Below are 15,184 nucleotides of genomic sequence, written 5' to 3' on the forward strand. Positions count from 1 at the left end.
CATCTGTAACATTTAGAAATGGAAAGCCCCAAACATCAGACCATCAAAGCCAATGTTGGTATGTTATTTGACTTTTGAATAAATCTACTTAGCATTGTGCACTAATAACATTAAAATCAAACACTTCTGCATAAACATGCATACCAGAATATTCTCAGTTACCTTTGAACTTTGTCATCTCACTTCTTTGTAAACTCTTTGTATTTCTTACCCTGTGGTAGCTGGGATAAGCTCCCACACAACCTTGAAAAGAATAAGAAGTAGAGGATGGATAGATGGTATTTACAGTTGAGATTAATTATATCTGATTCTTTTTTTAATCTAAGGATGATTGTGGTGCACAGTCTGCAGTGTTGTGCAGGGGAGATGGGCTCACCTGCAGCGAAGGGCTGTCGGAATTCAAAGAGTCCTTCAAATGTGGCGACAAATGCGTCCTTTTCCCCGAATTTGAAGGATGGCTGGTCCAAATTCAGGGGAAGGATGCATCAAATGCCAATTTGGAAGCAACGACAGTATACTGTGTATATTTATACTGGCAGTATGGAAAATGATTATTTGGAAATGCTTAAAATGGAAATGATTATTTACCGTGAGGTGAGGTGTGGTTGGGGTGTGGACAGTGGTTGTGCTTTTGTAACGTTGAGGTATAGACAGCTACAGACTGAGGCCTCAGTCCTGCCTGTTCACATTTTATTCAGTAAAAACTAAATTTTCACTGCTTTTATGGCCTTTTTAGTGGGGAGAACATAGCTAGGATTTAATGATTTAACAAATCTTTTAAATCCTTTGTCCTCCACAATGCTAAATGGCTGGGAGTCCTCAATCACCATGCTAACCAGGTCTTCATCTATTTGAGATTGTTCTCCTGAGGAAAGACAATAAAGACAAAGCACAAATATAAATATCACACACGTAACTTATTACAGTTGTATAATATTGTTATATCATTTAGTAACATTACAGCATGCTATATTATCATGGCATTTGATGGCTCACCTGGTCTTGCTCCACAATCGGTGTTCCCCTTATTATCATGCAAAGCTCTGTAGTGCCTAAGCATGGATGAGGTGTTGTTGTTATATCCCAGCTCCCTGGCACATAGCAAACACTTCACCTTGTACAAAAGTAACGGCGCTTAACATAAATTGTATTGCACCATCAGTATTATGAAAATGCATCTTCTGTAGAAATTTACATACCTTGTTGGGAGGAATGAAATCAAAATGTTCCCACACAAGGGAGGATATGCTCCTCTTCTTAGCTGGCTCCATTCTCTCATAAACCTCCAAACTGTCTCCAAACTCTCACTAACCGCAACTCTCCATCAAACACCCACATTTTGAAGTCTGAGGGGTTTATATCTCTATCATAGCTCGCGGCAAAGTTCGAACCACTTCCTGAACCAGTCACGTGGTACAGCCGGGCAGCGAGGCTTCGGACGTCATCATTTTCAGCTCCTCCCATAAATGAAGCAAGCCCCGTTACGCGCATCGCGGAAACGCTTCCTCCATTACTCGACGCAGAACGTCACATCACTAGTAAATATCATAAAAGATACTAACAAAGAACAAAGCGTAAAAGGAGAGCAATAACAAGAGTGAAAGTAAACCTGTAATGTGGAGGAAACGGACAGTGAGCGCAGTGTAACCGTGACAACGAGACACGAGGACGGATTTAAAGTGATCATAAAATCGTCTCCAGACGGTCGTCGTTCGGTGAGTGGAACCAGATTCAGCTACAACAGCGATAAATACGCCTGTAGGGAGATGAAGAGTGATAAAATACTGAGAAACGGATCTCTGATGAGTGTTTGTAGGGATGTGGTTCAGCAAGATAAAGACATCCGACTCTAAAACATACTGGCTTATCCATAAGATAATAATTTGGTGTGTATTGATGTTGAAAGGGAAAAAGAGAGTTCACAGAGTGTTACTGATTTAATGTGCGGGTCAGCTGTGACAGCAGGTGTTAGTACCTGGGAAAGTCTGAAGTATTTATCACAATTCAATAGTGCTAAATAAACGATATAAATGCAACTGATGATGAAGAAAAGGCTGACATTTTAGTAAAGTCACAAGTCACGTCAGCTTTCTTTACATAGCACATTTAAAAGACATCAAGTAAGTAAAATTTATTTATATATCACTTTTCACAGATAAAAATCCCAAACTGCTCCACAATAAAACCAGAAATATAAATAATAATATAAAACAATCAGAAAATTAAAAACGAGAAGAAAGAAAAGCATGAATAATCATCTCAAGTTCTGCCTTTGACACCAGTAGTCTGAGTTTATAAATGTTTCTTTAGATGATACAAACAGTTACGAAACAGTAGTTTGGAGTGTTTCTCAAGTGACAACTTTTCTGAGATTCGATTGAACTGAAGGGTTTAAAACCTGATATGCTGCTTAATTTCTGAAAACATGTAATCAGGAGCACAATTAAAGTTTCTGTTTTATCTGTATTTAACTGGAGGAAATTTATGGGCAGAACGTTGTGCCATTAGAAACTGAATTTGACTAAGTTAAGTTTGAATTTGAATTGCTCAGATTGAATCTGAATTCTAACTTGAATAAATACTTTTTAAAACTGAATATGAATTAGCCTAATTTGAAATTCAATTTATTGGTTTGAAACTGATTGTGACTAAATTAAAATTGAATTTTATATTTTGAAAATGAATTCATTTGCTTTGAATTCAGTTTCAGTTCCAAAATTCAGTTTTGGCTCAATGCTTACATATATGTATAAAAATAAAATTTACAAGCTGTGATAACTGTTTCTGATAAAATGGAGAGTAGACCAATATATTAAAATTTTCCTTTATTGGGTGAGAAAATCATACCATGTCATCTTACAGAATAGATATCAGAGCCTTAAACAGGCTGACTTCTGCTAAATGGGTCAAACTGGGCAAAAATTATACAACCTGGGCTGACTTGCACCTCTGCATGTCAGTCTGTTTCAATATGTGACCCCGCCGGGGTCTTGCTCTTGACGAAGGCGGTCGCACTTTTCTCCTCTCCTCCTCTCCCTTAGCTTCCCTGCTTAGCCTCTTATGTCCTTGTCTAGTCTCATGTTTTTTGTATTACTTTTCCCTGGAACATTCTCTCACAGTCTGTTCTCTAAAACCTAAAAGAGGTATTATGGATTTGATCAACTGGTCCCTAAATGCAATTGACACCCCTTCTCAACGAGAAGTCTGGGCTCGGGTGAGCCTGAGTGCTGAAGATATCTACCTATTCGGAACCATGGTAACAGGGTTCTTGCTGATCGGAGCTGGCTTGGCCCTGACTTATCGAAGAATTAAGGAAGCGGAACTGGCTGTTCAAACCCCCACAAGGCTGCTCGCTGGGATTGAAACGATGGGAAGAGGCGTGAGTTTCTCAAAATGAGCTCATTGAGTGCAGCACGGATAAGATCTTGGAGAGGCTTACGGCTGCCGTGAATACTCAGAATAAGATCTCTGAGTGCAGACTGGATTACATCTTGGAGGGGCTCGCTCGGAATAACACCCCTGGGCGCAAATTGGATGACATCTGTAACAGTGTGTCACTGTGGTTGTGAGTTCTCAGAATCGGCTCTTTGAGCACAAGAATGACAACATCACAGAGCGCAAGTTTGATAACATCATGGAGAAGCTCACGGCTCTCCAACGGGAGATTGAGAGACCAGTGTTGGACTGTTAAAACAGCTTTGAAATTCATGTGAGCTGTTCGCACTAAAGTAAAAAGCACTATCACTTCATGCGGATACCCTTTCGGCGCCAGCTGCGGTGGCAAGGCTGAGCCGAACAAAAACACCCTAATAACGACTGTGTTTAGACTGTTCCTTCCCATTCCATGCAAGGCCACCTGGGTTGGCTGGAAGACTGTTTACTTAGCCTAGCAGGGCGAAGGACACTGTCTCAGCTGAACTCTGGACACGCAGACACACACATACACTGATATGCACACACTCATCCCCCCTGCCTTTCCAAACGCCTTCGATGCTTGTTCCCTCCTGGGAACACGGCGGGTCTGAGCCCGTACTGGAATGGTAGCGCTGGGCAGGATGGCTGCTGTGTTTGCTTCGGATTACTCCTCACCCCCCACCCGACCCTGTGGTATGTCACGTGTTCCATAATGTTGTGCTGTGGACATTTATGTGCTTTTTTGTGCAGAGGAATTTTTTTGTTTCCTGTTCTCATGCTGTCCTCCCAGGAGCCCAGCATGAGTAGAGGTCTCTTTTTTTCCTCTTATACTTTCCCATTGTAGTGCATATTTCAGTGTTTTTTTCTGTAACGCTACCGATCTCCGACCTGTATCCCCATGTGATGTCTGTGTTGTGTGTGTAAGGTTGGGGGGAGGGGTCCTATTTCACTGCAGGGCAACCTGCACCTGGTGAATAAAGCCTTGATTGATTGATTGATTGATTGATTGGACAGTCAGGGATGAGTAAATGGTAAGTCCTAGTAAATAATTTTTGAGAATATGAACGTAACACATCCCTGGCTTTCATTCAATATTTGTTTATTTTTATAAATTATACATGGCTTCAAGCTCACATTGAGGCCTGTGGGGCACTGAGACAACAGACAAATTTAAGTGTTTTTGATATATGAATATTTCATACTTTAAGGTTGCCTGTTTTATTTAAGGGAGATGAACAATACATTATAATTGTACCTAATAATACCACAGACGACAGACTAAATAACTAGATTTTAGGTAGATGCTTGTGCATTCTTAAAGTCTTAACTGAGTAGGACTGGGCGATATGACCCAGAATTCATATCTCGATATTCTTTAGCTGGATATCAATATACGATATATATCTCGATATTTTTTTAAAGCCATAAAGTAAGAACAAAAAGAGAGTTCTTAGTCAAAGCTGTGTCCCAAATCTCACACAGGCACTTTTATTAACATACAGCATAGATTTACAAGAAAAAATTACTCAGAAATAAATTATCAGCATTTATTAAATAATAATGCTCCATAAATAAAATAAAACAATGTTGTTTTTGTGCATAACAAAAGGCTCACAATTGTGCAGTCAAAATGTAAACTAAAAGATGCTGAGCATAATAACAAAGACAGACAGATTTCGCAGCTCCTCTGTTCCCAGGTTCTACTGCGTCACTGACAGCCTGGAGTTTGAAATCCTCTTTGTAACCATGTCTCTTAACATGTATCATTTGTGGTCCTTATACACACACAGTACAGTAATATTACGTTGAAGCACAGTATGTATTACACCGCGAGGCTCCTCGGAAATGTGCTGGAAAAGCTTGAAAAATGGACCTTGAAAGTGCTTAAAAGGTGCTTGACCCTGAAAAATGTGTACCCTGATTCTGCTACTGATACATAATTTAAGTTTCTGAATATTAAACTTGTTACTGCTTTTAATAGTGTTTAACTTGAAGGCCCAGAGTACTTTCTCCCACACTGAAAACACTTAAATGATAAAGTTATTTTAACATTACCTAATAAGACTGATTCTGATACTATAGTTATTTGAAACTTTTCATCAAGCGGTCCCTGTTTTGGTCGAAAGCATTGCACCAGCTGCAAGCAATATCATCTGCTAATTATGCCAGGTGACATTAATAGGAAAGAGACAAAGTAGATTTTGAAATATGGGGAAAGCCAAAAACTGTGCTTCCTCCACTTCTGTACCATTGATTCATTAATGTTGAATTCTATAACATCTGCTCTATTCCCGTATTGTTTCAGTAGAATAGAATAGAATAGAATAGAATTCAACTTTATTGTCATTGCACATGCACAGGTACAGGGCAACGAAATGCAGTTTGCATCCATCCAGAAGTGCTTTAGTGATATAGATATATTACAATATATATTAGCAATAGTATAGATATGTAAGTATATTACAGAAATGGGTCTATTATGGTATGTTATAATGTACACGGTATGAACTATGTTGTGAATATGCTATAACTATAAGTATGTACAGGCTGTAGTGAGTACAAGCTATGTACAGGCTATGAACAGGATATAAATATGAAAAACTATACAGAATATGAAATAAATAACTTTACAGAATCTGAGATATACAGCTATACAGAAATGTGAACTATGGAAGTTGTAAACAGTTGTAGAATTAAAGATTATCGAATGTACAGAATGATTATTTACACAGAGCTATACAGTAGTGCAGTTAAGATAAGTGAGGGTGTAGATAGTTTCTACAGAGGCTATATAAAGTGCTAGTGGTTGTGAGTGGTGGTTCAGTCCATGTTATTATTGTGTGTTTGAGGGTACAGTTGTCCATTGTGGGTGTGTGTATGTTCAGTCCATATGTTAACGTGGGTCAGATGTCAGGAGGCAGAGTTCAGGAGTCTGACAGCTGTGGGGAAGAAGCTGTTCCGGTACCTGGTGGTCTTAGTCCGGAGGCTCCTGTAGCGCCTCCCAGAGGGCAGGAGGGTGAAGAGTCCATGTGATGGGTGACTGGGGTCTTTGATGATTTTCCCAGCCCTTTTCAGACACCTCTTCCTGTAGATGTCTTTTATGGCAGGAAGTGGTGCTCCGGCGATGCGCTGGGCAGTTTTCACGACCCTCTGCAACGCCTTCCGGTCCGAGGCAGAGCAGTTCCCGTACCAGACTGTTATACAGTTGGTCAGGATGCTCTCGATGGTGCAACGATAGAAGTTCACCAGGATGTCTGAGGACAGGTGGTTCTTCCTCAGAGTCCTCAAGAAGAAGAGGCGCTGATGAGCCTTCTTGACCAGCTTGGAGCAGTTGGTCGTCCAGGTGAGATCCTCGGAGATGTGGACTCCCAGGAACTTGAAGCTGCTCACACGCTCCACAGCCGTCCCCTTAATGTGGATGGGTGGATGTGGGTCAGCATTCCTCCTGTAGTCCACGATGAGCTCCTTGGTCTTCTCGGTGTTAAGCAGCAGGTTGTTTCTGTCGCACCACTCAGCCAGACGATCCACTTCCTCCCTGTAGGCGGCCTCATCGTTGTCACTGATGAGGCCAATCACCGTGGTGTCATCTGCAAACTTAATGATGGTGTTGGAACCATCAGCAGGTCTGCAGTCGTGGGTGAAGAGGGAGTAGAGGAAAGGGCTCATCACACAGCCTTGTGGTACACCGGTGTTCATTGTGATGGTAGATGAGCAGCGGTTATCCAGCCGGACATGTTGGGGGCGGTTGGTCAGGAAGTCCAGTAACCATTTGCAGATGAGGGAACTGATGCCCAGGTCTGTCAGTTTCTTGATGAGTTGTGAGGGGTGGATTGCATTGAACGCTGAACTGAAGTCTATAAACAGCATTCTGGCGTAGGTGTTGTTGTTGTCCAGGTGTGAGAGGACAGAGTGCAGTGCGATGGAGACTGCATCCTCTGTGCTCCTGTTCTGGCGGTATGCGAATTGGTGGGGGTCCAGGGTGGGGGGGAGACAGGATTTGAAGTGTGCTAGGACCAGAAGTGTACCTCTGGTGTAAATTACTGACCTCTGTCATCATTAAAATTGGGGGAACTTGCACAATCGGTGGCTGGCTAAATACTTTTTTGCCCCACTGTATATGAAAAAGGCACAATCCCATCAGTCAGGAAGCAGATAATAGTAAACTAGTTAAAAACCCATCGTATCATTGGGGAGAGCATGAAAACAGATGAAGCTGATTTTTAGATACTAACAGTCTCTTCTCTGGGGATCAGAGTGGGTTTCATAAAGAAAGAGGGACGATGGATAGTTTATTATATTTGGAATCAGACATCAGGAAAGCTCAAACAAATAAGGAAATGATGATAGCAGTCTTCTTTAATACAGCCATACAACATGTTATGGAAAGAGAGACTCCTCATTAAACTCAGAAATCTACGAGTAAATGGATGATTGTTCTATTGAATTATAAGATTGATGAAAGAATATAATTATCCTTGTTTTTCCTGCTATTCTCCTGTCCACACTCCAGTCCAGTAGGCGGGATTAATGCACCTGTAAGCTGATTTGTCAAACGCCATCAGGTCCCGAAGAAGAACGGAGGAGGACAGCACTACTGTGGTAGAGGAGCAGTGTGTGTGCAGACATGGCTGCTGTTGATGAAGCGAACTGAACTTGGAGGAGAGACACAAACTGAAGTATCAATCCCGTCACATCAGTGTTGATCTGATACCAACGTCTGTATCGCTTTTATTGATGCTTGTATCGATCCGCTCAGCCCCAGTTGAAGCAGCAATGAGTTCAGTTCAGTATCTGAGAGAGTTCATCAAGAAGAGATTAACTGCTGTTTGTGAAGAAATCTTCTCAGAGGTTCAAAAAACCATCGTCCAGTATGAGGAGGAGATCAACCATCAGCACAGACTGCCGGATATCAGCCGGAAACCCGACAGAAACTCACACATCATAGGTATGGACATGTTTTTAACTCTGTGCTGTTCAAGCTCAGATTCTTCAGTGTGACTGACTTTACTAGAAGATGTTAAACTGGGTATTTATCAGTGCTGTGGGTCAGTGTCCAGTGATGGACTATGTTGGATTGGTGCAGGTCCATGGTCACTGATAGGTTAGGTTTTAAAAATTTTGATTTATTTATTAAACTTTTTTCTCTCTAACATATTCCACTGTTGAGTACATCAGGCGTGTGTTGGATCCTCTGTAAACACTGAGACTGTGCAGTAAAGATCTAGTTAGATGTCAGCAGAAAACACATTTAACAAGTTGTTAACAGACTTCTCTGAAGTTAAAGTGAAGCTTTGTTTAAAGAAGGATTTCAGACACTGATGTTTTCATGGTGTCACCCTGCAGTTTAGTTTGGGAAACTTCGATCCTAACATGTTAGCATGTAGCTTTTAAAAGATAGTTTGAGTTTTTATATCAACACATTTGTAATTATTGTTCTTGTGTTTCTTTGTTCCTCAAGACCTCCCACAACAATATGACTGTGAGGAAGAGGAGGGTCTGGATGAGCAGCAGGTCTGTAACCAGGAGAGGAACTCCAGTCTGGACCAGGAGGACCCAGAGCCTCCACAGATTAAAGAGGAACAGGAGGAGCTCTGCAGCAGTCAGGAGGGAGAGCAGCTTGGACTGAAGAAGGAGGCTGAAGGCATTATCGTCTGGACTGATGAAGAGCAGCTCAGACTGCTGGAGACCATCTGTAAACCTGAGATAAAGTTACACAGAATAGGTATGTAAAACTGTGATGTTTTAATAACAGTGAATATGACTCATGGGTGTCACAGTGGAACAGTGGCTAGCGCTGTTGGCCCACAGCAACAAGGTCCTGAGTTTGACTCCATCATGTGGCCGGGCCTTTCTGTGTGGAGTTTGCATGTTCTCCCCTTGTTCACTCTCCAGAGACATGCAGACAGCTGGGTTAGGTTAGTTGGTTGCATTTATTTTCAGAGTCACAGGAAGAATTGAAAGTCCAAAAGTAAAAAGCAGCATGATTTAATCTCTTTGGCATAATTTTCTGTTTTCATTTACATAAATGCATTTCCACCATTAATTCATGCAAAAAGGTGAAAAATTAGTGCATAAGAATTCAGCAGAATGAAAGATGTGAAACATCTGAGTTTCAAATTTCCACCCACTGCTCAGACAAAATCTGCACAGAGACACAAAGCCAACAACACAAGTTTCATTTTGTTGTGTTATCAGTTTAAGAATTACATGTTTCCTCTGCAGCATGGAAATGGTGAGTTTTGAACAGTTTACAGGTCTGAGTAAGTATGAATAAATATTTCTATTCTGTTTTGGAAAATATGAATTCAGAGTTTCTAAACTGAAATTTATCAGACAAAGAGAGTTTTCATGGCATTTCAGGCACAGCCAAAACACTGTGCAAGAGAGCTCTGCCCCAGCATGCCATCTTATAACTATAGCCAATCCAGACATCCACATTCATTTAACAAAAAACATTTAGTTATTTCTAGGGCTGCCATGATTAGTCTACCATCAAAATCGTCCACCACTAATTTAATAGTCAAATTGTCATGGGAAGTTTTGTAAGATTTAAGATTGTAATAATGGACTGAAACAGAAGATGGCAGCACTGCATGTACAAGAATGACAGCTGCCATTATACCCCGAAGAAGAAGTAGTGTCCAGTATCATAGCTGTGTCCAAATTCAGGGCCTGCATCCTTCGGAGTCTGCATTTGTAGGCCGATTACGTTGCAGCAATGCAATGAAGGCTGTCCAAATTCGAAGATTCCTCCAAATGCGGCCTACAAATGTGTCCTTCATTTTCCCAGATTTGAAGGATGGGTTGGGTGTATCCTTCGTGGCCCAACCTATCCCAGGAATCATAGTGCGCCTCAGCCAATTTACGTTCCCAACAATGGCGGCAGCTACTTAGTTTTAATATTACTCTTTCTGGGTGACAAAATTAACTTTTAACATATTTTCAGGCGAGAAATGTAGCTGTGTAAACTTCAGATATCTGCACGGTTTATCAAGACATCACCTATTTGCAAAAGTGCTCTGACGTTTTCAGAGACGTCTGTTACCCACCAGCTCGATAGCTAGCCAGGGGTTCAAGGCACAAGAAGAACTCAGAGTTTTCAAACCTCCTAATTTTTCACATTTTTACATTTTAAATTTCAGTGGTATATGTGAGCAACATACTCAAGATGTAGAGATCTGCTAATGGTTTAGACCAGTAAATATTTTCTCAAATGTTTGTTTTGCTATCATTTTGTCCCCTTTGTGCCTTTAGATGTCCATCAGCATGCTTTTAAAGAAGAGGATGTTCTTACAGACCAGCAGGTCTTTAACCAGGAGAGGAACTCCAGTCTGGACCAGGAGGATCCACAGCCTCCACAGATTAAAGAGGAACAGGAGGAACTATGCAGAAGTCAGGAGGGAGAGCAGCTTGGACTGAAGCAGGAGGCTGATACTTTCAAGGTGACACCCGCTTATGAGAAAAGTGACCACAGTGAACCAGAACCAAACAGCGAGCAGCTCCTTTCTCACAGCTCTCCTGAAGCAGAGAGCCGAGATTATGAAGAAAATGGGCATGTGGACTCAAGATCAACTAGAAATGCAGAGCTGAAGAAGAGACGTCACAGTCAGAGAGTAGACAACACTCTTGTGTCAGTGAGTCAAAGTAGAACAGACACAAAGAACAAGTCTGTACAATGTGACGTGTGTGGAAAAACTTTACCTGATAAATACAAACTGATTGCACATCTAAGAGTTCACACAGGTGAGAAGCCGTATTCTTGTAGCACCTGTGCGAAAAGATTTTCTGACTCATCAGCGTTAAAAAAACACACGAGAATTCACACAGGTGAGAAACCTTATTCTTGTAGCACCTGTGGGAAAAGATTTTCTGACTCATCAGCGTTCAAAACACACAGGAGAGTTCACACAGGTGAGAAGCCATATTGTTGTAGCACCTGTGGGAAAAGATTTGCTACCTCATCAGCAATGAAAACACACACGAGAATTCACACAGGTGAGAAGCCATATTGTTGTAGCACCTGTGGGAAGAAAATTTGTACCTTGTCAGCATTCAAAACACACACGAGAGTTCACACAGGTGAGAAGCCATATTGTTGTAGCACCTGTGGGAAAAGATTTTCTGACTCATCAGGATTCAAAACACACACGAGAATTCACACAGGTGAGAAGCCACATTCTTGTAGCACTTGTGGCAAAGGATTTATTCAGAAGTCAGGTTTGGACTGCCATATAAGAATTCACACAGGTGAGAAACCGTTTCCTTGTAGCATCTGTGGGAAAAGGTTTGTCGATAAGCTACAATTAAAGAAGCACATGAGAATTCATACGGTGTAAAACGTATATACTTAGAAAATGTGGGACAGATGTGAGTCATTGCTGAACACCTGAGTAAAAAGATGATCCATATTCAAATCATTTTTTTCTTTTTTTCCAGAGCAGTAAAGAACTCTCAGCATTGTTTGTTCAGTTTATTACATTATTTTATTAATTGTATCAGGAAAACTGATCTTACATTTCATGAGGGTTAAGGTTCAGTATGCTCTTTTCTATTGGTTCATTGTTTAGCTCTGTTGTTTATTATTATTACTTTATATCCTATAATGGGACAAATGGACCCCAAACCAGTATTCTGGTTAATAGTTTTAATCCTTTGCTCAACTGAGTTTAAGTCACAATAAAAATGAAGAAAGTGAGCAACAGTCAAGAATTGTGTTTATTCTTGTAAGGGAGCAAAAGTATCAAATACCAAGTTTCATGCTTGAAGGGGGAAGTCCCCAGTATATTTTGTCAGTCCCACCTAGGGATGGGTATTGTTTAGGTTTTATCCGATACTGGTGCCAAATCGGTACTCTTGAAATGGTGCCGGTGCTCAAACCGGTGCTTAAAGAATGGAGAACACAAAATTGGTCCAAAAACCTCTCATGTTCAGCTGGTTTTTTGTAAAAAAAAATAACAATGTTAGCCTTTTCTGCAGCTATGGGGCATATATGGTATCACTCTTGGCTGGTAGCAGTGCTTAATCAATGGAAAAAACACAAACTTTGTCCAAAAACCTCTCATGTTTAGCCGTTTCCCTCTTTTTCTTTGGTCATTTTAGCCTTTTTGGCCAGGGTGAAGGGAGTATCTGTCATCAAACAAGAAGACAGCCGCATGTAGCTGTGATGATGTTTGCTAGTTCACCTTACATGCATTAATGTAATAACGTGGTTAGCCTACTCAACGTAAATTACACACGAACAACATTAAGCTACTCACGCAGAGAAGAACGGCTGCTGCTGCCATCATCATCCGTCATCATTTCTGCTACACTGGCAGGGCTAGGGGCCAGGACTCTCCTCTTCGGGTTTTTGGGGGATGTTGCTAAATCCGGGTCCGATAACAGGCACCACACCCGCAGTAGATGTGCTCGGTGCGAGGTCTCGCAGCAAGCTATCAAATACGGCGCATTTCTCGGCTTTTAAAAAAAAAACCGCTATGCGTCGCCAGGTGTTTCATTGGATTCGAGGTGTTACCTCCTTTGACAGTATCACAGTATCAGCTTAAAGCACTTGTTGCAGGCTGCTGAGTTTGCATATTTTGCTGTGAAGTACAGCCAGACTTTTGACCGCTTCACCTTGGGCATTTTTAATCTGTAGCTCTGCTCTAAAAGAACGTACATACCTGGACCCACCTACTATCCTCAGAAACGTAAAATGATTGGCTAGAAGTGTATCACAGCTCAGGAAAAAAAAGCACAGAAATGTGCGCTGCTTTTCGGTCTGGTTACTACTGTTTATATCAGAACCGGTGCAATCATGGCACCGGACACTGGTACCCATCCCACCCGCAGGCAGACTACTGTCTGTCACACATGAAGCCCTACCTCGACAGCAAGGGCCGCGAGCTGCCGTCAGCTTTCGACTTTGTCGAATTCACTCGCTCTTTGTCAACTGATCCCTTCCCACCCTCCTTTGCCATAAAACTGTCACACGATAACTAATTTCCTTCTAGAGGCTTTTGAGAAGCCTCTAGAACAGGGGTCTGAAACTCGCGGCCCGAAGGCCATTTGTGGCCCACGTCACCTGTACTTGCAGATGTGACAAAAAAAATTTTAAAATTATTATACAAAAAAAATGATTTAATACAACGGCAGAGTGTTACAGGCATGGCCCTTTAAGACTGTAGCCTCATGGTGTAGTCCGTGCTACAGGGAGAACGTGTGGGACCACCCCTCCCGCTGTGTGTGTGTGAGCGTGAGGGAGGGAGAAAAAGTAAAGTCGAAAACTATGAGGTGCTACCGAGCAGAAATGGGAGATGGAAGCATGTAAATATGCTGATGAGCCCAGTTGTAAGTAAGCTAGCTAGCTTAGCTTAGCTCATAGCCGACTCGTTAGCACCATGGCTACTTCACCTGTCCCTCCTGCACTTTCCTGCTCATTGTGTCAGATGTTTAGTTATTCCTCAGCCTCCTTTAGCAGTAATGATACTTGTAAGAAATGTATCATATTTGTAGCTCTGGAGGCCAGGATTACTGAATTGGAGACTCGGCTTCGCACCCTTCATTCACCCATAGCTAGCCAGGCCCCTGTAGCTGGTGCAGCCGAAGATAGCGTAGGCCCCGCTAGCTGTTCCCCGGCAGATCTCAAGCAGCTGGGGAAAGAAGGCGGCTGGGGGGGGTCAAACTCTGGTAATTGGTGATTCTGTTCTCAGACATGTGAAGCTAGAGACACTGGCAACCATAGTCAATTGTCTTCCAGGGGCCAGAGCAGGCGACATTGAAGGAAATTTAAAACTACTGGCTAAGGGTAAACGTAAATACAGTAAAATCATACTTCACGTCGGCAGTGATGACACCCGGTTACGCCAATCGGAGGTCACTAAAATCAATATTGAATCGGTGTGTAACTTTGCCAAAACAATGTCGGACTCTGTAGTTTTCTCTGGTCCCCTCTCCAATCAGACCAGGAGTGACATGTTTAGCCGCATGTTCTCCTGAAATTGCTGGCTCTCTGAGTGGTGTCCAAGAAACGATGTGGTCTTCATAGATAATTGGCAAACCTTCTGGAGGAAACCTGGTCTTGTTAGGAGAGACGGCATCCATCCCACTTTGGATGGAGCAGCTCTCATTTCTAGAAATATGGAAAAATTTATTAAACCCCCCCCCAAAATATGACAATCCACAGTTGGGACCAGGAAGCAGAGTTGCAATCTTACACGCCTCTCTGCAGCTTCTCTCCTCCTGCTACCCCCCCAAAAAACCCATTTCCATTGAGACTGTGTCAGCTCCCAAAAAGACAAAAAATAAACTAAAAACCAGCAACAAACAACTTAAATATAAAAAATCACAAAGAAAGAACAGTACCTGGTTGCAGCCGGATGATTATGTTAGTTTAAATGAATCAACACTCCCGAGTCATTCTAACTACCAGAAACCTCAAAGCACAGGCCGAGGGGGCGGTGTGGCAGCAATTTTTCACACCAGCCTATTAATTAACGAAAGACCAAGACAGACTTTTAATTCATTTGACAGCCTGATGCTGTCAAATGAATTAAACCTTGTCCACCCCAGCTGTAAAACTCAGAAACCAGCCTTACTTGTTATCATCTATCGTCCACCTGGGCCTTACACAGAGTTTCTCTCTGATTTCTCAGACTATATATCTGATTTAGTTCTCAGCTCAGATAAAATAGTTATTGTGGGTGATTTTCACATCCATGTAGATGCTAAAAATGACAGCCTCAATATGGCATTTAATCTCTTATTAGACACAATTGGCTTCTCTCAAAGT

At 41.8% G+C, this 15,184-nt stretch overlaps 1 protein-coding gene, 1 long non-coding RNA gene and 1 pseudogene across 2 annotated transcripts; 2 read left to right on the forward strand and 1 right to left on the reverse strand.

The window, feature by feature from the left end:
* Positions 1 to 86: 86 nt before the first annotated feature.
* On the reverse strand, positions 87 to 1,441 carry LOC146713885 (uncharacterized). The gene is made up of 3 exons (XR_014918745.1): positions 1,200 to 1,441; positions 997 to 1,052; positions 87 to 865 (listed from the first exon to the last, which is right to left on the reverse strand). It is a non-coding gene; the product is annotated as an uncharacterized LOC146713885 (long non-coding RNA).
* Positions 1,405 to 12,113, forward strand: LOC146713886 (uncharacterized). The gene is made up of 4 exons (XM_085450484.1): positions 1,405 to 1,715; positions 7,925 to 8,359; positions 8,873 to 9,136; positions 10,669 to 12,113. Exons 2-4 carry the CDS (start codon positions 8,149 to 8,151, stop codon positions 11,748 to 11,750), a joined length of 1,557 nt encoding a protein of 518 aa, XP_085306610.1. The 5' UTR covers positions 1,405 to 1,715; positions 7,925 to 8,148; the 3' UTR covers positions 11,751 to 12,113.
* A 1,630-nt stretch (positions 12,114 to 13,743) lies between these two features.
* LOC146713887 (uncharacterized) lies at positions 13,744 to 14,579 on the forward strand (annotated as a pseudogene).
* Positions 14,580 to 15,184: the final 605 nt, after the last annotated feature.

This window comes from Copadichromis virginalis, linkage group LG3 (genome assembly GCF_057382275.1).
Source record: "Copadichromis virginalis isolate Kocher_CV1m ecotype Utaka linkage group LG3, C_Virginalis_male_GT1.1, whole genome shotgun sequence".
Lineage (NCBI taxonomy): Eukaryota > Metazoa > Chordata > Actinopteri > Cichliformes > Cichlidae > Copadichromis > Copadichromis virginalis.